We start from the raw sequence: 23,455 nt of genomic DNA, 5'->3' as shown, positions 1-23,455 counted from the left end.
GAAATTAGAAGAAAAATATTGTCAAAGCTTTTGAAGTAATACTTACCCTAATTTTAGCACAGGCCTCTTGTGTGGACTCGATCCCTCGTAGATCCCTGATTATCATTGATCCTAGGTACTAGGAGAGAATCAAAACACACGCTACACTTCAACTACAGTACAGGTTGGAAACAATAAATGTAATAAAAAAATCCCTGTCAGTCTATTTTATGGAACCATAGGGAATTCTGTCATGTAAAAAAAACAATGCATGTCTGCTTCTATGCTACAGACGGTGAGAAGTGACTTACGGTTGCCTCGTACCCGCAGGAGTCCAGGATGAGCTTCTCGGGCTGGTGATGCCAGGCGGACACCGTGGCGTAGGTAGCAGACTGGCTCGGCGGCCGGAGGTTCAAACGAGAGTCTTTGTGTCGTTCGCTCTGTCTGTCCTGCAGAGATGCAAAAGCATTGGTTGGTGAAGGCAACAAAGAGAGGAAAACACAGCTTACATTGTGACAGTAAACATTAATTTGTTCTAAAATGGCAATCAAAATCCTCTTAGTTTGTAGGGCTGGGATACTTTTCTTCACGTATGCACACAAGACATAGTATTTTGTGCATATTTTACTTTTGATTGCTGGAATATTAGTATGAAGGCAACTGCTTGGTCAGCACTTTAATATAAGTTATTTTTGATCTGCTGGAATGATCATGAATATTCATGCACATGGTTGGGCCTTTAGGTCAGAGTAAAATATACTCCTGACAATAATTCACTAAGAATTTAGGAAAATGAAAAGTATTGATTTAGTATGTATGACGGATCCTGAGTAGGCCTTCGCCCTACGTCAGCAGGGAACGGCTCCAGCTCCGCGTGACCCTGAATAGGATAAGCGGTTCGAGAGAATGGATGGGTTGATCCTGAGCGCTGCAGCCATTCAACATTTATCTTATCTGTGGATGCTCCTCTGTGTTTTCTCTTTGACCTCAGTGAGTCAGAAACGAGGCGTGCCAGCTTAGCTGTGAATGCATGTGTCATAGTTTGACCTTTTGCAAAATGGTAAATTTGATCACTAAGTTATTCTTGGTTAATTTTCTTAAAGGCGAAAGCAAGAAATTCAGGGAAACACAGTGAATAAAGATGCTAAAATCAGAGCTACCCAGGAGACCAATGATCTTTATGGGTTAAAATATGCTGAATGGAGCTAAAGACCACAGTGCTTTAAGGAAAAAGTTAGTTTGTTAACTTTCATGTCGCTCATGATGGAGATTTAATGTGCTACAGTAGCTAAAACAATTATGCGAACAGCTATATTATGTTTGAAAAATGGAAGGTAGGGCAGGCCAATAATTCAGCTTTGCTTTTTAACTTTCACTGAAATGTCCTCTGGTTACAGTTTAATATTGTTGTGATTATTTGGGTCTGCCCACTAATGTTTAACTCAACCAGTAGGTTTAGTTTTACATCGCAGCTCTGCGTCTGAAAAATGTGACGACAACTCCAGTAACAACATGTGACAAGACACCCTGACACATCGAACTTTGTGCCGCGTCCTCCTCCTCCTCTATTATTCAGCTCGTCGCTCACTGAAGATACGTTTGATGCTTTCCCAGAAGACGTGAAAAGTGAAAGAAGGTGGAACTCACTACAGAGCGTGGCCTCTCACTATACGAACGCAGAGAAACACTACAGTCTTGGTCAAGTCCCCTCCGCCTCCGGTCGGACTCGGTCAAGGGCAGGAGCATGTCCATGGAGCGACTGGTGTAGGGGTCCATCTGACTGAGGGGAGACGTGGTCTGGGACAGGAGGTCATGGAACTGCCAAACACACCCAGTCACACAAAAGAGTACAAACACACACACACACACACACACACACACACACACACACACACACACACACACACACACAGAGCACAGATTAATGATTTTCACTACATGGGCTGGTTTCCCTGATCTACATCCAAGCTTAATCCTCCACAAAAGAGCCTCTTCCACAGAGATTCTCAGTTCTTTTCAGCCCGGTTTTAATCTGCCTGGGAAATCAGCCCTGAGTATTTAACTGTTGTGAACATAATGATATTGAAGAATCTCATTCCAAAATTAGATATCTGCTGCTGAAAAAAAAAAAAAAGGATCCATTTTCTCACAAAATGATGTTGGCTAAGAAATAAAGCGTGTCGAGCAATGCTGCTTAACTTTCATCCGCAGCTCTGTTTTGATTGTTGTTCAATAAGAAAAGTAAAAAGGGTCTAATCATCGATCTCTATTGAAATATAGAGCACTATAACCTGTAATACCTAAACAAACCCATTTCAAATAAAAAAAACATTTTTTTTTACCTTTTATATGCATCACTGACACTAAATAAGGGTTACGTTGAGGCCAGAAGCAGAACAGCCCTTCTTATTGGGCATATTGAGCACACCCAATCTACAGTATTAACCAAATTAGCATTGGCAGTGCTGCAGTCTGATTCACACTGCTGCAAGGTGTTTAAGATAAAAAAACAAACATCTTTCTTAGACTGTGCTGTGTTTTTGTGGATTGTAGAGCTGATTAAACATCAAGTCAGTGCCACCTCATGAAGAGCTAGCAATGAAGAGCACATGATTCTGTGAACTGTATCAATTTCTACATCACAAGTCTCACCATAATCGGGGACAGACGACGGGACTTTGATGGAGCCTCTTCATAGGGCCTCTCTGCTAGAGAAGCAATGATCCTCTTCCTGTGGCCCAGGGCACCAATTTTAATAACCTAGAGGGGACAGCGGCAGAGCTCAATATAAGACTAGACGTTCCACTGCATTGTCACATCAATATCGCAAACACAGGAATTTATCTAGACTAAGCTAATAGAGATATATCCAAAATACACTGACACAGAGTTAGTGGCATGCTCCCCTCACTGGCAGGCCTCCGCAGGCAAACAGAAATGACTCTCGTCAATAATTCAGCCTCAATCTGTTTTGCCGTAAGCTTCAAGTACAGCACTGTCTCCTTCCTGGGACACTCTATAATTCACGATCCATTTTTGGACATAGTGCTTAAATAACAGAGAAGAATTTGGCAATTTATGGGACGACAACGAGGTGATATGCAAATAACCGTGGGACTTTCAATTAACTGTATTTCTCAGATCCACTTATTTTCATACATGTTCAATTGTTTTTAATTGACAGTATTTTAACACTGCAAGTTCACCTGACACACGTCTCTCTGTCTCTTTTACAAATGCCGTGTCTGCTTGTTTTGCTAAACCCTCAGAGGAGGAACCATAGGTTAATTTTAGGTAGTCAAAACTCATTATCTTCATACTGTATATTTGCATAATTGGCTATTAACATTCAGCAAAGGTGGACGTCGAGTGATTAATGTTACAATCGCAATTATGTAGCTGGTACAAAATATTCCATAACTGGCTCGTACGGCTCTTTGTCTGGAGGCTTCAATTATTTATTCAGTGAGAGTCAGAGTCAGTTGAGGCAACTGGTCTGTAGTCTGGATTTCTAGTGCTGCTTTCCTTACTCTCGCGTACAGAATCCCAGTGAGACCAGTATGCATGAGGTGTGTGAAATAAGAGAGCATTTTAACAGTAAAAAGAATCTTGGGATTATCTGGGAATGAAAACCAGCTGGTAGATCAAATTGATGTTTGATACTAACATGCTGAAGAGGATATAGGAAATGCTAATAGCCAAAGCGATTCCTGGCAAGATGCTCACAGGCGGTTCTGCACACTGAAGCAAAGTGAGCTGCGCTCACACCCATCTTTCTGTACTGCATCGCAGTGTGCTGGACACCATCCCTCGCCCACTGCATATACAGTATGTTCTGCTGCTGCATTCCTGCTGCTGCTGCTGTTGCAGCTATTGCTGGTTTCTGCCATTTTGCCACCACTGTCTTTGTGTGTATGCACAAACTGCTTTTTCATTTACGGCCGTCAAGCATAGGAATACTCGTCCAGCTGAGCTTAAAGCTTGCACAGACTTTAATTATTTTTTCCATGGTGTAAAAAAATGAATATTGAGTGAACAGTTATTTTGTAATTGTAATGAATTGTAATTTTAAAGTAGTAGTGGATTAATGTGCTGGTCTCGATCTGTTGATGTTTGCTTGCAGAGATTTGTCTGTATAATTGTTAGTGTGATAGAGACTGTGTAATGGTGTTGCATGTAATGAATGTTTTTAAGTGTCTGTTGGTTGTTCTATATGCCTTGGGACTGCACATGGAAATGAGCTAATAGCTTAAAGGAGCTGTATTTAACATTCTGAACAATAATATAGCAGCAATCAACTATTATAGCTGTAGTGGAGTAATGTCTACCTGAGCAGATAATGAAGTCTCTCTCCCTCTATGTGTGTTGTTATCCCAGCTCCTTGCTTTGTTAACATGGCCGGGCCGGCCGCACACGCTTTTAGTGCACGTTAGTGCATGTGAGTGTGCACCACCGGTTAAGCTCACAGCCACCGCTCTGCAGTAGTCTCATATGACGGTTACAGCTGAGAAAGCCGTTACCAACCGATGGCGTCGTGGCAGAAGCGTAACACCCAGCCTCAAGTCCCCCCTCAGGTAAACGCTGTTCGCCGCTGTTAGTGCTGCTAGGAAAGTTAGCTATAAACTGCCGGCTCGCAATCTACATGTACTGCGGTTTCAAACATAAAACACAACCTTGTAATGGCATCAGACAAGCAAACAAAATGCACTTTTCTGTCTCGGATTGGTTCATTTGAATCATTTTTAGAATCGAGACCAAGTAAAACATTCCTATCTTAACGAGAAAGAGAGTCTCGAAAACGTCATTTTTATTGAAGAGTTTGATTATTTTTCTTTCCTGTCCTGTTAATTACCTTGCAAACCCTCAGATGTATCTTGGGAACCCGTCAAGAAACCACTGCTGTAGTCTTAACACACAGGTACGCACAAACAGAGACAGATCGACACCTCCACGCATGTTCAACTGAACTGGTACATGTGTTTCTCTACGACATCCACAGCTTTCAGCCCAAAATAAATTAGTCCTCCTTTGTAATTACAAATAATCATAAAATGTAGCACGATTTCCATAAAAATTAAACCAAATGATATACTTCCCTGTCATCAGTCACCATATTGCTTCTTAATTTACGTTTTTTCGCATAGTTAACTTCTAATTACTCAGTGATATTGAAAACGTTTCTGCTATAGTTTAAAGCAAATGCTTCAATCATCGAGCCCTCTGCTATTTCAACATTTAATTTTAAAGTGCTTGTTTAACCTCAATCATGATCCATAAATCAAGGTTGTTTTATGATTAAGGAGACCATGCGGTAAGAACTGGTCCAGAATGTCTGAAGACGTGAGTCCATTAACACTCATGTCTCTTTGTAAGCACGTAAGACACTGAAGAATTTCCTTCTCATAAAAATTGGAAACTGCACCGGATAAATGTAAGCGATGGCTTCTTACATTGACAATCTCCAGCTCCCAAAGGTTCTTAACACACTCCAGTGTGCGGTAGCCACTTGACAGAAAGTTGGGCAGATATTCATGCAGGCCAAGGCCGTCCAGCCAGGAGACAAGAGATGTGCTGCCATCACAGCCCAGTGCTTTTACCTAGAGTGAAGGGAAAACACATGGAAGGGAACAAGCACTGACACTTTTTGTATTTAGAAAATAGCTTCAACTAAAAATGTATATTTCCAGTCATGGATATAATTCTACCTCACTAAAGCTGTCAACAGTCACAGGTCTTGGCCTCTGACTTTTCATCTAGCACCATCAGCTTTTTTTGACAAAAGATAGGATGTATTGCGGGGAAATTTTCTACAGATATTCAAAGTCCCAATAGAGTGAATGCTACTGACTTTTATCAAGACTCATCATCAGATAATTATTTCAATTTGTCCAATGCTTTTCTTTATGGCCAAATACCTGCAAAACTAATAACATTGTCTAGCAAATGATAGCATGCTGACAAGCTAACCTAAGATGGTGAACATGGTAAAAATGATACCTGCTGAACAAGCATGTTAGCATTGTCATTGTGAGTATATTAGCATGCTGATGTGAGCATTTAGCTCACATAGCCTTACATAGCCACTAGCATGGTTGGGGCTTGGTTTTGTAACCATCCACATTTACAGGGTTGGACACGTCATTTTGTCTTTGAATACATTGTAAATGTTTTCCTTAATTTGCCAGACTTTTTCACCTACAACCCCTGTGCAATCTTTAATATACAGTATAATGTAGACCAATCCTCATTATCTCTAATTGTTATTAGAAATTGTATTTGTTTGTTGTTAAATCTATAATATCTTTGGTCAAAAAAAGGTTTTTACATCTACTGTTTTTTATTGGAAGGTTTTTACTTCAACTCTGATGAACCTTGGGATCGATCCACAAGTATTAGACATGTCTTCCCTTTTCTGTAGTATCTGTTTGTTTGCTTACCTGCTATTTTTTTGTAAACATGACATTTTGATCTTTTTTTCAGAGACACTGCCAGTCACTGTCCTCCCTCAGTGCCGAGGTTAAGTTATGATGTTAAGTACCTTGGGCAAGCTGCGTGCCGCATGGAGGATTTTCTTTCTGTGTCCTGGGTCAGTGATCCCAATGTCTCTGAGATCCTGGTCCTCCATCACGTTACCCCCCTACATACGCAAAAATGCAAGAGACACACACAAATAAACGCATTCACACACACACAGGCACACACACAGGCGCACGCACAGTCATCCCCGTACACACGTGCATGCAAACACATAAACACATACACACAAGCACAAAAACATACACATGCACAGAGACAATACACACAATGGACATATAACAGTAGAATCCATGAAAATAAATCTGTAATCCGTTACACTGTGCAATAATTTCAATGTCTGGACACAGACACAGACACACACACACACACACACACACACACACACACACACAGGTATCCAATATTTACACATAGAACACACTCTACTGGCATATGACAAATAGCTTTGTATGAACAGCGGCTGTGACTCATTCTGCTCTGTAACTACGAGGGCAGCATTGTAGCTCACACACTTGCTAATAACATACACACATGCACACACACATAGAAATATGCGCATCTCTGACACAAGCAGTAACAGCAGAGTGGGAGGACAATGAAGTCAAATTAATTGTGCATGCCAAGAGTAATCAATCTGATCTGGTGCGACTCGGAAGGAACAAAGCCTTCATAACTGCAGCAGCATCTACAGGATCCCTTTGTTGCTGTGTTTCATTGTGGGAAACTCAACAGGACTCAAAAATATTTCACTGCAGTTTGTAACAATTCCTCAATTTAGGGCATAAAAACAATGAAAAATAATAATTTTCCACCTCCTGAATTCTTGACTGACAAGCAGATTATTGTCTATTTCATGTAGCTATTCCTATTTGCAGCTCCAGCTGCTTTGTCATCTTATTCCGGTTTATAGGCAGGAATAAAGATACAAGGAGAACCTTGAAAATGTGGAGCTAAGCGTTTTTCCCTGTGGACTGCTGCAGATTGATTCTTCCTGGCCAAGAATGTTAAAATGTTCTGTGGTCTTTACTCAATCTGCTCTTACTGGATTGGTTTCAGAGCACGATGCAGCAGTATTCACAGGCCTGTATCATGGTGCAGTTTAGAGATTACTCACTGATCACCAGAATAAAAGGTCAAAATGAAGCGGGGTCTGATGTAAGGGAGGCCCAAAATAGATTCTCCACTTTTATTAACACAGTTTGAAGTTTGATGATGCCTCGGGAGACTCTGCAAACTTATTATTTCATGCTGCATTTGAAACATGTGACGGGAATATATGGTTCAGTTCTTACATAGCTTATGAGTAACGGTGGTTTGATTTAATCTGACACGACTTGCAGATGTAGCCATGGTAGAAGTCCTTCATCTCACTAAATGCACTCAGTTAATGCAACAGTGAATTAGAATTGCTCTATTGCTCTGCACCACAGGGAAATTGTTTTTTAAAAATCAAATTGTATTACTTTTTCAAGCGTCAGCTGGTCTAAAAATATTATGGCAAAGAAAGAAGACTTCATTTATGTGTTATAATATGTATGTTTAGTTCTACATTATGACGTTTGAGAAAGAGAGGGCTGCAACATCTGATGCAATATTAATGCAGGGAAGATGCAATGCAAATGCATGATGGGTAACTTCTAAGATGGTTCGCACTAGGAAATTGGCCTCATTGCCACATCAGTTTGGACATCGAGGCAACGAAACACAACGCTACAATAGGAAATGATAAATGACGTGGAATTATTTGACTGACAATGAATCCCGTGAACTAATCCTGATGTCCACACTCGGTTAGATTGATCACATCTGAAGCAAGTCTGGCAGAATCTAAAAGGGCACAATATTAAACATTCACAATGTCTGTCTAACTACACTGACCTTTCCCTTGTTTTCAACCTTCACATCCTTGTAAATATCCACCGGTAATTTGCCTTGTGAAATTAATGATTTATCTCCTTGATGCATCAGGTCCAGCAGACACATTAGTCGTGGCGTGAAGATGAACATAGGAATGCTTAATGACCCATCTTCCTCAACGCATCACGTCCTGGAAATCTTGATCAACGTGGACTCTTCCAACCCACTAAGACAAGAAGGTTGCTTTGCTTTCTTTCTAACTACTGTCTAGACATCTGTGAACTAGGGCAATATAACAATATACAACGTGGGATGATGAAGTATTTGTATCAAACATTGAAGATTTTGGGATGTGTTTAATACTCAGTTAGCTATCTCTTGAATTGCATTAGGCTATTGTGGACAATGCAGATCAATAGGACTGATTTATGCCAATATTGGATTTTCAGAATGTTGGCATCAATTTAATTAAATACCTTTATTTGTCAGGTATTCAATTGACTAGATTAGTGCAATGCCAGCATTTCAATTTGATCTACATACTATTTCACGATTGAAGTTCCACAGAGTATACTATATCATGGTATAAAATATTATTACATACAATAATATTACATATATAGTGATAAAAGATTGTGCATTATAAAGGCAAACTGATTTTTGAGGCTGATACTGACATCAGTAACAATCATGATAAGGATCCATGGGCGTCCAGTTTGTCTCGGGGTTAAGATACCATTTATTATGAACGCAACATCATTGGTTCACTTCCTTTGCTCCATGCAATTTCCTATCTAATCCATCTCCCCTCATTTCCTGTCCCCTCTCTCTCATGTCTGCTTATGAACAAAAGGCATGAAATATCCTAAGAAAAAAGCGATCCTTTTAGTTTGTTTCTTCACACTGTGATCATGAAATGTACTGAGTGGGACATTTTACAGGAAATAAACTGTTCTCTAGTGGACAAACTATGTAATAAAGACACAGTTTCTAAATTCATCAAACATTTATTTTGCATTTCTGCACTGCGATGTCTTCCTGCTTATTGTCTGATGTGAACACAATGTTGATATATCTGCATCAAGATAACAACTGTGGATTTATCAGACAGGACGTTTTATCGGTCCGGCTGTATTCCATATCACACACCTCTACTGTACTCTTTTTACTATGAGCATATATTATGACTACACATACTACTTTAGGTTTGTCGTCACCTCATGAACGAATACAAATGTGAGCCTAAAGCTTGTATCTCCACAGCACTTCATAGTAGGAGTGATCACATGTTCATGAGGACTTCCATCGTGTTGTGATCTCAGACCTTACCAGAAAGAAAAACGGACCAGAGAGCAGCAGTCCTCCACTGGAACGCTTTATGAATACAACCACTTTCCCTCTGAGCTTACTGGTCTCACTTAAGTGAGCTCAGCTGTGACAAACCGATGTAACATATAGCCCATAGTGCTACTGCAGCTCTGTGGCATGAGAAATGTCCGCGTTTACCCTTTGGACCTGACTATTTACAGCATACAGACATGTTTTTCAGATTAACATGGACCTGAGGATAGACAATGTAGTGGTGTTTTCTACAATCATCGCCAGCTGAATATCAAGTTTCCTTGCAATGTTCTCTACAAGAAACATGATAATGCTTTCAGTCAGAATGTGGATGTCATTTGAGCTGCAGCTGAATGAATTTATCAATATGTAATCTAATGGAGGCGTTTTAAAAATGCAAAACATTCATCCAAAAGGGTTTTGATGATTTTTCAGAAACTGTCTGATCATGTTTTAAAAACATTGCAGTTGACGAATCGTGTAGCTGTTAATAACTTACTTACTCGTGAAATAATTAAATTACCAAAATAAATGTCTGCGCGCAAAAATGTGTAATTAAGCACTTGAACCCAGGAGTATACAGTATATAAAAACAACATTAGCATGCTGTTGCAGTCTAATCCTACATTGTGCAATTATTGCCAGCCCACCTCATAAGCACCACAAGCAGAGCATAACGGGTCGAGGATTTAGTGAGATTTGGCGAGCAACCATGCAACTGCAGTGTGTTTAGACCAAGGATTATTTGTCCAGGTTATCTGATTGTATCAACACAAAAGGTCAAGACCACTGACTGTAAATAAGAAGATTCAATATAAGGGGGAGGAGGTGGCTGTAGAATTGTACAGTGTATAAGAGGGAATGTTGGGGGAAAAGTTAATGGGTTTTGGTCGTCATTTATCTTTCTGCTGGTGACAGCCCATATTCTTTATAGGGATTCAGTGTGGGTCCATAAATCTTAGCAGGGCCATGCATTGCACAGAAGGTGAAGAGGAGTTATGAGGGGGGAGAGCGGAAAGGATCGAAGGGAGAGAAACGGTGCAGGGGGTGAGTGGGGAAAGGGGGAGAGGGGGGACAGGAGGTTGAGTGGAGCTACTGACAGACAAGCAGGGGGTGAGAGAGCAGAGTGGTGACATCAAAAGACAAATGCGGCTAGGTTGGCACGGGGAGAGGCAGAGTGATGTAAAGTGGAACCGACCCCCGAGATGACGTGCTGCAGGTGACTCACCATGAATCGTAGGTCGTCGAAGCCATTGAGCAGGAACTTGCTCTCGTACTGCGGCAGCCCCACGTGCTCCAGCCACTCTCCGACCGGCTGGTCCAGGGCTTTACCACAGGCCCCATCTGCCGAGAGAGGGAAGCGCTTCAGCAGGGAGAAGCCGTTCAGCCGGTAGCAGCGGCACTCAGAGGACGACACATGGCATTGCCACATCATCCTCGGCCAGCAGAGGCAGAGCCGAGTGCAGCAGCACCAGGCGGGGTGGGGGGGAGACAGGGTCCAGGCCGGGGGTGAGGGGCTCCCAAGGTACGGGTGGGGGCCCAGCTAACTCAAACACAGGAGGAGGGTAGGAAGTGCTGCGGGCCCAGCTCAAGCCCTGCAGGGGACTGACTAGGCTAATATACACCCACTGGTGTTAGTGTGACTGACTGAGAATGTCAGGCGAGGGTGGAGTGCAGGGAAGGAAGCCCATCTGAAGCTTGGTATAGTTAGTTATGTTGGACTGAGCCACTATGGCATCTTCCAACAAACAGGGTTCACTAAACATTCCTTTAGTGAGCAGATGAGCGAGTGTAAGAACAAGTGCCTATACTAGTCCAAAGACATAACAATTCTGAAACACTACAAGTCAACAGACTAAATACATTTCAGGCTGAGGGAAAATGGGAACATCTATCACTAAATCAGACATTTTCATACATCACACATTATTTACCCTGCTAAAATTATCCCCATCATTTTTTTACTATCAGAAATTACTCCATCAGGGTGTAACACTGAAATATTCCCCCAAAATAAATTTGTCACGGTTTTCAACACATACTTGTAAAGCTCTGGCTGAGTCCCATGGCTTCATTGGTCAATCTCTTTGAGAGCTAGGACACGGCTCATATAATGAAGGTAGCAGCATTCTAAAGTACTGTTGAGGTACTCGTGTTATAATTCTTTTTTTTTTTTTTTTTTATCAAGGAATAAACATTTGCTTAAATCATTTTTCCCCTTTACTCCAGAGCCACAAGGAGTACGGTCAGGTAGACATATTGTAAATCCTACATCAAAAAAAAAAAAGACTTGGCTTAGGATTTCCAGTGTGCTGATTCCAAACTCCTCAATTCATAATCAAATCCAAATATAGATTCCTTGATAAAGCTCCTGGTAATGGAAAAAGGCTTGGTGTCCTTGGTGGTGCCAGTGCTGCCCAGCATTCACACTCCTCAGCAGGCTGCTGGCTGTGCGGCTCCGCCGGAGAACGTGCTTCTCATCTCTCAAAGCAGTAAATCCAGGTTCGATCCGACAGACGGCAGGTGAGAGACTCTTGACTCTGAAGCCAGGATCACTGCAGGACCACAGTGCAAGTTAAGCCATAGCTCCTTCCTGAGGCAGGTGCCCAACCAACCCCCCCCCCCCCCTCCACGCTCCCACCCCAGCCCACCTGGTTCTTCTCCTCGCTGGGTACAGCTAGCAGCCTCTGTGCTCAGGGCAGAGGTTTGCTGCATCCCCTGCCTGTCTGAGACATGCAGGCGGCGCAGATGCAGTCAGAGCAGCTGCTCCCGGCTCACACACGCTACCCCCTCACTGCTCACAGGGCATAACGTCCTGACGCCGGCTACTTCTGCACAGGGGACCAAAGAAACTGCCTCAGCCTCAGCCACTGCTGCCACGTCCTTCCCACATCCACGACAGGCAAGAGACTCAGATCATCCCCCCTTCTCATCCAACCAAATCCCTCAAGCTCCTCTTTTTAACTCCCCCCCCTCGTCTCTCTCTGCTTTCTTTCCCTCGCTCCCGATCTCACAGCCCCATTCCCATACTGTGTGATCGCACTGCAGGGCTGCCGTATGCTGCCTGATGAAGTGGGGTGCTGCTCCACGTAACCGCCTCTCTCTCTCTCTCCCTTACTCTCCCACTATATCAATTCCTCTCTCTCTCTCTCTCTTTCTCTCTCTCTCTCTCTCTCTCTTTCTCTGCCTTCGTCGTGTGTCTCTCTACCCCTCTTCCCTTCTATCTTGCTCCCATTTCTTTCACATACAAATGCACACACACTGCACTAGCTCTTCTCCGTCTGTCTCTCTCTAACCTTATCCTACCCCCCCCCACTGCACTGATTAGAATTGCAGAGGCACCCTGATCTTGCCAGAGCAGAAAGGATATCACCATCAGAGGCAAAGAGCAAGCACAGAGAGCCTCAAAAATCACAGTCCCTGCCTGCCAAGAATGACTAGAATGTAAAGGGATGACGAAGACCCGATCCGGCCAAGCTCTTAAGGCTAACATGGGATAATGAAACAAAGAGCCTCATCAAGCCCCTGCTTATTAGCAGACGGCTTTAATTCATTTACATTTTACTTTGATGATAGGACAAGGGGGGGGGGGGCAGCATTGATTTAAGTCGACAGAAGTCTCTTCTGCACTTTTACAGGAGAAGAGACCAGACGAGAAGAGACACTTTCAAGTCCTGTCTCTTCTTCATCTCACCCAGTAATACACCAAGAGGCAAATTCCATTATGTACTTCCAGATGCTCACGTCATATTGCACATTTTTTAGAGCATCACAGAGGCTTCATACGGGGGAAAGCATGGTTAAACAAGTGAGATCATATATAACTAAGATAGATTTGGGGTAAAAAGGCTTTACCAGGGTCTACACAGGAAGTTGTAGACTTTAAGCACCCACCTATGCAGGGCTGCTCACTGCGTCCATCATGGGTGTTATCTGGATACAGCTGAAGGCAGAGCGTAATTACGCAGGCTTTCAAGCTGCGAGCAATCACCTCACACATTCCCAGATGGGTAGTCAGCCAGTCAGTAAGGCAGTCAGGGCAAGGAGAAGCGGTGCCAACTGAGGGAAGCAAAGTGAAGGGCTATTGATTGGGCCTCCTACGTAATTGGCCGCCTGTGCCCCTGTTGCTCTGGCGTTAACGATCAGGTAAAAGGCCACGTCAGGTCTCCGTGACCCGTCAGTCATACATGAGGACCAGTGCTCATCATTTGTTATCAGAAAGAGGAGCTGCTGTCAGATTTGCCCTGAGTGAAGAGAAAGATGATGGAAGGAGGAAACGAACGAGACAGGGAGAGAAAGAGAATGAGCAGGAGACAGATAAGAGACAGAGAAAGACAAGTAGGAGGAGGTGATGAATATGAGCAAGATAAGATGGTAATAGGACATAAGAAGGATTGAAGCAGACTAATTATGATTCACTACGAGATCCCACAACTCCTCCTTCTTTACTCTTTCCTCCCGAGCCTCATGCCAAAGTCAGCTCTTACACCACGAAATCCAGACAAAGACTGTTAAAAATACCCGCCACCCCATCCAATTACTTACATTCATTTAGGACAGCAACACCTCCCACGGTAGTAGGACCTAATTACTGACTGACAGAGTATCCAATGCTCCTCCACTGTCTTATCCCCTGTTAAACAGACCAAGCTGTCAAATCTATCCAAGTGGGTTTGTGTACCGTTTGAGCCCTGCTACTTCTAGACGTGGCTCCAAGGAGAGCCTGGAAAGACTTATTTGCAGAGGTAGAGGTTGTGCCTAGATAAAGCCGTGCCTCTTTATCAGAGCAGGAGAAAAGCACTAGCTCCTTGTCAACACACCCAAGCAGTGGAGAAAATGAGCTGCAAAGCTGAATTAATTCAGGGAAACTGAAGGCGGACTCTTCCTTTGAACGTCTGAGCGTGCCTGTACACAAAACCGAGCCGATGCCTCCTGTGTGCTGTTAGCCGAGCTCTCTCTCTCCGCTCCCTCTCTCTTTTTAAGCTCATTTACTCAGTGCTCTGTTAGCACACAATCGAGGCACTCGTGATGGACACGCAACACAAACAACTTCATCCTCGTGTGTGCAGAATGGCGCAAAAATCGCAGGGCCGGTTGATAAAAAAAAAACAGCCACAAAAATCAGACGTTCAGAATTCTGCTTCTGGAAGATGAATTGGTCGTCCTTGGCTCCTGATATGAGAGGGAGAGCACACTAGGAAAAGGTGCATGGAAAGAGAATACATTGAAACAGGGATGAGGTTTTTCACAGTTCTGTCACAATAAAAAGATAAAGGTGGAATGTAGAGGGACAATTTAGGTTTCCATCTTTGTGTAATCTCCCTTATCTCCTCTTTCCCCCTCTCTCCCTCCCTCTCCTGGCGATGACGCTGAAGGGTACCTGTTTGTTCTCTTTCGTTACATTGTGGAAAAAAAGAGATATGCTCTTTTTGCTAAGCGACACGCACAGAAACAGCAACAAAAGCATCTTCGCAACCTCCAGAACTACTTGTGCACGATCTCTGATTAAAATCGGGGAGCAACTGCATGACTCAGCTGAATCTGGGACACTTTCTGCATGCTGTTCTTCAAACAAGGCCTATAAATAGCACACACCTATATGTGTAGAAGAACAAAAAAACAAACAACATATTTCCTCTTATGTAATGTAGAATAACCTCAGGCCTTAATTGTTAGGATAGCAATTAATCTAACAATGCTCGAGTGTGCTGGAAGTTAAGTTACAATTAAAATCATAAATTAACACCGCAATAGAAACCAGCTTTGCTTTAGGATTGCGTTGCTAATATGCATCTCCTCTTGGTTATTCTTACTGCAATTATTCTTTTAGAGTTACAGTTTATTTGATTATGTTTAATTGTTTATTCATTTGCTTCCCTTCTCGTTGCACATGTATTTCAGTAATCTAACTTGTTTAAATTGTCTACACTTTTCTTTCTTTTCATGTAAGGCACACTGAGCTGCATTTTGTTTCTGAAAGGTGCTTGATGGTTATTAACTCTGCCAAAGAGGTAATGTTTTCGGTTCGGTTTGTTTGTCTGTTTGTCAGCAGGATTACAGAAAAATTACTGGCCCAATTTTTATGAAAATTGGTGGAAGAGTGAAGCATGGGCAAAAGAATAACCCATTAAAGGTTGGAGCGGATCCGAATCACGGGACGGATACACAAATTGTATTTCAAAATGCGAGTGCCTCTCTAATTTTAAATTAATTTAAACACATCAAATCAAGAAGAGAGTTAATTAAAGGTGTAGAAGTCCTTGGTATTTTGTAGACTCAGCATTTAGTTTAATTGGTTGAGCAGGTCAAACTATTACTTACCTTTTACGAATAATTGTAGAGTATTGCCAATTTAACTGCTTTCTTTGTAATGGGCTGACAGAAAGAAGTGATGTAAGATGTAATATAATTACCACACACTGACCTGTGTAGGGTTAAATGGTGGTGCGGCAGTAAAAGCCTTAATTCTCCTAATCCAAATGTAATTTCTTCTCTACTTTTCTGCCTCCTTGCTTTATATCCTTTTATCACCACCACATACTTTACCATTTCCGTCTTTCAGCTTGGGTGGCGTTCCACCTTGCAGTGGTCAGCAGACTGTTAATCCGCGAAACATACGGCGCATAACGAATGGAAATTGTATCTTAATAAACCTGACTTCTAAAAGGCAGTCCCGTGCATACCCAGAGGAGCTGTTACACAATACTGTATGGTGAAACCACCTTATGGCAGAGTCTCTGATAGAGGTAGCTTTACACTGTATCAACTCAGGAGGGTTATCTAAACAAACTGAGCTGATGCCAGCTGGCTTCTCCCGCTGAACCGCCTGAAGGACACTTGATGAAGCATACTGTCAATTCAAGCCCTATTGAGATATACAGAAACTCCAGAAAAGAAAAAATATGACAGTGAGGGGAATTTTGAATTAGATTTCCCTCAAAGTGGAAACCTTGTGTCTAACAAATAACAACAATGTGCCAAACAAGTGTCAGCTTGAATCTCTGTGACTTATAAGGACAAATAAAAACCTCCCCTCCATCCTCTCTGAAGCTGTGTTTGAATACTAAATAGCAGCTCTTAGAAAGCTGTTCACAAATCAGTTGAAGGGTGTGAGAAGTTTGGTTGCTGCTAACATTATGTATAATTCCCGTCCAATAAACTCTACAGAGCTATCATGAATGCAGCAACAAGAGCAATTAAGAGCTTTATAAATGGTTAATGAATACGACTCACTTAATCCCCCAGACCCAGTTGTCATTTTGCGTTAACCAACCAATAAATTACAAACCTTGTAGTCATATCTCTAGCAGAAAAATATAACTCAATTCAGCATAAAAGAAAAAAAGTCTTTTCACTGTGAAAACATAATAGGTGGTGCGGCGTTACCTGAGCTCGGGGTGGGCTGTTTCTCTTTGGACGTTTCAATGCCTGCTCCAATCAAGTTCATGATCTTCTCAATCTGTTGAAGAGAACAAGCATGAAACATCGGAGAAATGTCAATTACCAATCCTCCATCAGCCAAACCAATTAGAAAGCAGGAACACTGAAGGACTGGCACTGGGTGAGGCGTGGGGACAAAAGAGCTGCTGCTGCTTCTGGGAGTACTGGAGTGGAGGCGGGCTGTTTTGCAATGATGGATTACAAGCACCAGTCCAACGTCAATGACCAACCCACGACTCAGCAGAAGCACAGCGAGGTGATGAGGTGAATTACAATCGGGAAGCTTTTGAAACTCCAAACTATTGAGGCCTGTTAGGCCGTGTAGCCGAGTCCGTGCGGTGCACAAACTAACCCTCCAGAGATTCAGATCTGTTGCTGGCTGTTTCTTTGTGAGTATTTGATTGCCCTCTCAGACCTGTATTATTTAAGCTTCACAGAAGGAAGGCAACAGCTTACTACAAGGTTAAGTGAGCACAACGCCGCATGCAGGAGATTACAGAGCAACTCAGAGAAGAGTTGTTTAGGGGCTTAGAGACAAAAATGTTTATTTAAGTAGTCTCAGACTTTCCAGGAGAGCCAAAATACATTTCCAGGTTGTTTGCTTTTGTTTATTTGCTGGATAACTGAACAGTAACTCAAGTTCCAGCAAAGTGCTTTCGGAGCTAGATGCAGTGGGTTATAAAAAGCGGTCAAGAAATATAAGTAGGACAACAAATGGGCTTTTTAAAATGTCTTTATCCAGAGCCAATCTAACTACCTGCATCTATAAAGCTTGCTAATTAACACTTAACACTTAACATCTCATCTAATTAATGCAGACAAAAACCTAACCATTTGTGCTTTTATTGAGGGTGACAGGAAGTTACACTGTCAAGCCAACAAATTGCCCTGCACACAACCCCCATGTAAAAAACACTAATTGTCACTTTTACTCTTTGTTTTTTTTTTGTAATGTCATTTAAACAATATAGCCAGGAGGTGCGAATTTCATTAATGTTCGACATAGCCACACTTGCTAAGCTAATCCTGCCAGCTGCCTCAAATTGAAAGAGCAGATAAGTGAGTGGTAGCAATCTTCTCATCTAATTCTCAAACACTAAAGTGAACGAGCAACAGCGCGAGAGCTGAATAAGGTGGGACTACTTAGAACAGGTGTGAGATGAGTTGTTATCCTAATGTCCTGTCACTGCACTGTTCCCTCTTATTAAACATTGAAATACACGGATTGCATTTCACTGATTTCATTAAGCTTGACTGGAACACACATTTTGAAGTACCCAGTGTCATATTCCTTCCATATAAATATACACAGTGGTATTCATGAGTCATGATATCCCAACTAAAACAAATAGTCTGGGGTTTATCAAATGTACTGCAGATTTGAATAATAATTACTTATCGCAATTTGTCTACAGAGCGCCACACTACTTGCTGACACTTCATGCTTCAAGGACAACAGGACGATCATGCACAGAACAAATGTACCATTCACTCCATTCTATAAAGAACACACTTTACATATTATTAGCATTCGATATTCTTTGACTGTTGTAGAAAAGAGGGTATCTGCAAGAAGTTATTTTGACAATTTTAAACGAGGCAATTAGCAGGCTGGAGCCACCTAAAATGTCATGTGCAAGCTATTGCAGATCTAAATTTAGAATCACTAGACTAGTCTATTCACAATCGGCAATGAAGATTTTTGCGAGCCTGAAAAGCTGATTCTGCTTTCACTAGTGACACCAGAGACACAGCCAGGCTTATTTGATGTAATATTTAGTGTTTGAAAAAGCCCTATGCACTTCGCTAGTGGCATCAACACTGTGGAAAAGCCTTGATTCATTTGGAAGTCAGGCACGTGGGACGCATGGCATATGCCTCCAGCAATACAGACCTCACATTACTCTTTGAATTAACCCAGTTACATTCTATATCACACACACACACACACACACACACACATCAGGACTACATTACATCTGAGCTTAAGTGCATCTTTATTAAAACCAGTCACCAAAATGCTGCCTCTAGGGAAGCCTGCATCATCATAGTTTAAGTGCGGAAATATTTCATAACATCATGGACACTCAGCGCCATCCACCGAATAGCCAGCTGTTTGGCTCAGGGAAGGGCGAGGAACATGTTGAATATATTTATGTTATTCAAAAGAGAAATTTATTATCACATATGTCAAACTTTTTTTTCCACATCAGTTCATGAAACAGCCGTATGACCTCAGGTCAATTGGTCCATTAGTATTTGCATTTCCATCCATCTATTAGCTAAACCCACTTAACCTTGTGTGTTGGAGGGGGGGTACACAGGGTGGTGGGTTAATCACAGGGACAGACAACCATTCACACCACATGCAAACGCCACAAGAAGAGGCCAGCCGGCAGGGTGGAATCCAACAACTGCTCCATCAGTATCTTTAACTTCTTAATCCATTTCAGCTTTAAACACCTGGTACAGATGGCAGGTGAGAATCAGGTTGTAAAAAATAAGAAATATTACACTGAGAGGTGCCAGCTGACACTGACAGGTGTTTCTATTATATTGTCCACCCCATTTATATCAACGAGGATAAGCTGAACAGCAACAACACCTCTCTGTATGCAGGTCAACAGCGCCACGCGCTACATCCTCCAAAATGAGCGAGTGCGTGTACATGGAATGAAGTTTTCTCCATGTTGGATATGTATTTAATGAAAGGTTGGGTAGCTGACTTGGTATGGCGATAGCTCCGTGTACCAGGGCCAAGTCCTTAGCGGCAGGTCGGGTTTGATTCCAGCCCTCTGCCCTTTGCACGTTGTTCAGAACAGGTTGTTCTCACTCTCCCTCCTTTCCTGTCTATCTTCACCTACACTGTCAAATAAAGGCAAAAAAAGCCCATAATATAATATTTAAACCAAAAGAGAAAGGTGCAGTTACACCGACCTGCAAGCAAAATCTCAACGGGAATTCATTTGACTCAGGGAGCACTTTCCACTGAATGTCTGGGAGCAGGATGGAAATAATCAACTAAGAAGATCTATTCACACAAGAATGTAATTGATGGTGCCATTAAGAAGCACATGTGGATGTGAGTGGACTGTTATTAAATCCCTGGTGCTCAACTCTGAGTGATAGTTCCACATCCTGAAGTGATTTACATGCTAATACAGGTTGATCTGCACTTCAATTCATGCACACGCTTAAAAAATTATCCATTTTATCACCTTTTCAAGCTCAAGTATTAAAAGTGAAAAGATATGACAGTAAGGGTAAATCACTGATCTTTTTTTTTTTTCTTTTTTTTTTACAATTCATGTCCCTAGCATTTGCCTTATTCTATCTTCTATATAGTATGACTTGTTCTTCTCAAACTCAAAACAGGTGAAAAAACATGGGAAAAAGTCAAATTAATTGACTAATTTGGAGAATAACTGAGCAGAGGAATGGTTAAGATAGATCTTTCTTGGAGTGGACTCCCCACTTCTTAGAGAAGAGTGAAGCACCTTTATGCTCTCTGTTTCATCCAGGATCTGAGACCAACTCTTCTGAGGACTTCATTTAGTGAGTCAGATCAAGCCAGAAAACACAAAACAGATCTGACCCAAAATGGGTCTTGTGTTTACACCAGTTTTTAATTAACAACCTGTATGTGTCACTGTGTGGAAGAGACTGGGACCATTCTATTATGTGAAGGCATCATCAGGCTTGACATCAATACTGCTTTCCTAACTTTGCAAAACAAAATAATTATTTATTGAAATAATGGAATCCGATACCAGATCTGCCCATTGACACCGATACCCAATCCAGCTATTTGAGTCAGTATTGGACAGATATCCAATATCAGTATCAGTTGGTATTGATATATGCGTCTCTAAACATCGACTGCATCTTATTTTCAGGCCATCAAAGTACAACAGATTGCTGACTTGAATCAATATGGCTTCAACATATGACGAGAGCTCCACATTGGCTCAGTCAGCCTCAGTGAGTTCCCCTACAGGCCTTATTATACCTACATTCATTACGTGCTTCACTGCCCCTGGAAAATATACAGCATATATACATATGTGGCACTGTTCCATGGGAGAAAAGTTGGAGTCCTGAAATACTTAAATAAACCAGGGAATTGAATATTCTAATTTAATCAAAATAAATTGGAAATGTTCCCAATTATCTAAACTTGGCTACATTTTTTTCATATAGTGCTTTTATTCAAAGCACTTTACAAGGCTTTTGCCGCTCATTCACGTTCATCCATTCACACTAACACACTGGCCTGACAATCGGGTTTAGTGTCTTGCCCAAGATCACTCCGACATGTAAGTACCAACCCTGTGATCAATGGACAATCTGCTCTACCTACGGCCCCACCAATTATCTGTTACGTGTTCTCAGATTTCTCAAACCAGTCATTTTGGACAAAAGGGTCATACTGCACCGTTGTCTTTTTTTAAATGGCCCTGTGCCACAAAAGTGCTCAGATAACAGAAAGAAATGGCAAAAATGGTGCAAACTAAATCAAACTGTACAATAATTACATGATATAATATAAGACAACAAATTCCAGCCGCCACTATTAACAAAAGTGCCTTACAGTAGCCTCGATGCCACCTCTTTTAATCCCTGTAAGCCATGGGCTTTGAAAAACGTAATCATAAAACAAATCAATAAATCAGCAAATACAATGAGCCAATTTAGAAACCATAGCTGTGTCCCATTTCATGCAGCCAGAATACAAGAAATTATTTTGTACCAACTGTATGAGACATAAGCTGTCAATCATCACACTGCGACTGCTGTGAACACTGCAGTCGCAGTCAAAAAGGAGAAAAGCAAACTGTTCACTTCCTTCTTTGTTTTACAGGATGTTCCTGAAGCTGGCTCACCTTCCCCAATTTTTCAAGCTTTGAGCTGCTTCTTGATTTCATGTGTGCATTGCATTGTGGGGCAGTAGTGTTCCTCAACGGATCAATGAGAATTTAGTATAATTACTGACATATTTTGAGAACTACAGCAATACTCTAAAGTCATGTGTTCCTAATTCAGCATGTGATCTTTTTGCCCGTCGTCACATCTTTCTTGTCTAGTAAACTACATGCTAGCAAATAAGATTGGGATAATATGAAATAATCTTGAACAATGTGCTTTAGCGATAGCGAGTACAATATTGTCCACTGAGCCAATGTCTCCCGCACATAAACGATGGCAGTGAGCCCAAAGCAGAGCAGATAATGGAAATGATGGCTGATATAATAAACTAACCAAAAAGGCATGCCTGCCTCACTGGCGCTGGCCTGGAAACAGGATTACCACTCAGTATCATTGTCAATAAAGACAGATGGGCCAGTAGCTCCCCACTATACAAGACCCAGATCACATAATTCTATCCAGCAGTGCTCATGATTTGATTGTTTTTGTTTTTTTATGTATTGGACAGCTTTGAAACCACACAGCATAAATAAAGCTACTAAGAATGATCATAGTAAAGTCATGATGGCATTTATGGTGTGCTATAAATGTGGCGAGGCATGGTGACATGAATTTGATACAGTTTTATAGTTAAAGTTATCATCCTTAGCGTCAAATATTTTAGTCAGGTTTAGGTCTTTTAGGGAACATAGCATTTAATTAATGCTTTTGTATTGATTTTAGTCAGGGACCGGTGGACCAGCTACTTTATTAACGACTATAAGGAAATAAACATAAGCTTCTGACAGCGCTAATCCATCTGAATGATAGAGTATAGCATCACTTCATTTGTGTGGATTTTTCCATCCTGCATTCAGCTTGTCAAGTAGTGCTGGGATTGGGACTTAATGTAAGGTAACGTCAGATTATCATAAATTAAATTCCATAGTGTGTATTTTTCCACCTGTACAAAATAAGACTTATCAACTCTATATACGCGACTGATGGGTGAGATGTACAGCTGCAACTAACAGCTGCTGCTGCTGATTATATTTTGGATTAATTGTTTGACCTATGAAGTGCCATCACAATTTCGGGAAGCCCAAGGTGAAGTCTTTAAATGTCGGACCAACAGTCCAAAACCTAAAGATTAGGGCTGCAACTAACAATTATTATAATTGAATGAATCGGCGGGGAAAAGGCGAGTGAATAAAAACGTGTCTTTAGTCTTGCGAACTATACCACCCCTGCTTTACTACTGTTATTAACGAGCTAAAGCTAACTTGTCATGCTTGTCAAGCTGGATAACGAGTAAACAGCAGCACCAGAAGAGCTACTGGAGGGACGTTACGTTCCTCACTTCAAAACAGAACAAAAGTAGGATTCTGTAGTGACT

At 41.7% G+C, this 23,455-nt stretch overlaps 1 protein-coding gene across 4 annotated transcripts in view; it reads right to left on the bottom strand.

The window, feature by feature from the left end:
• The window catches only part of anks1ab (ankyrin repeat and sterile alpha motif domain containing 1Ab), a 46,880-nt gene that overhangs the window by 9,028 nt on the left and 14,397 nt on the right, over positions 1 to 23,455 (bottom strand). For all 4 annotated transcript variants that reach the window (XR_011102225.1, XM_068705395.1, XM_068705397.1 and 1 more), the window contains 8 exons: positions 17,101 to 17,173; positions 10,943 to 11,058; positions 6,518 to 6,616; positions 5,430 to 5,576; positions 2,632 to 2,739; positions 1,627 to 1,797; positions 291 to 428; positions 47 to 118 (listed from right to left, as the gene is read on the bottom strand). Coding sequence is in view for 3 of the 4 variants with exons in the window: in XM_068705395.1 (XP_068561496.1) it covers positions 47 to 118; positions 291 to 428; positions 1,627 to 1,797; positions 2,632 to 2,739; positions 5,430 to 5,576; positions 6,518 to 6,616; positions 10,943 to 11,058; positions 17,101 to 17,173 (924 nt within the window). In the remaining variant the exon portion in view is untranslated. The remainder of the gene's footprint in view (positions 1 to 46; positions 119 to 290; positions 429 to 1,626; positions 1,798 to 2,631; positions 2,740 to 5,429; positions 5,577 to 6,517; positions 6,617 to 10,942; positions 11,059 to 17,100; positions 17,174 to 23,455) is intronic.

Source organism: Cebidichthys violaceus, unplaced genomic scaffold, assembly GCF_023349555.1.
Source record: "Cebidichthys violaceus isolate CVI_PGR_0920_01 unplaced genomic scaffold, fCebVio1.0.p SCAF_117, whole genome shotgun sequence".
Taxonomy (NCBI): Eukaryota; Metazoa; Chordata; class Actinopteri; order Perciformes; family Stichaeidae; genus Cebidichthys; species Cebidichthys violaceus.
This window is presented reverse-complemented; position numbering and strand designations above follow the sequence as displayed.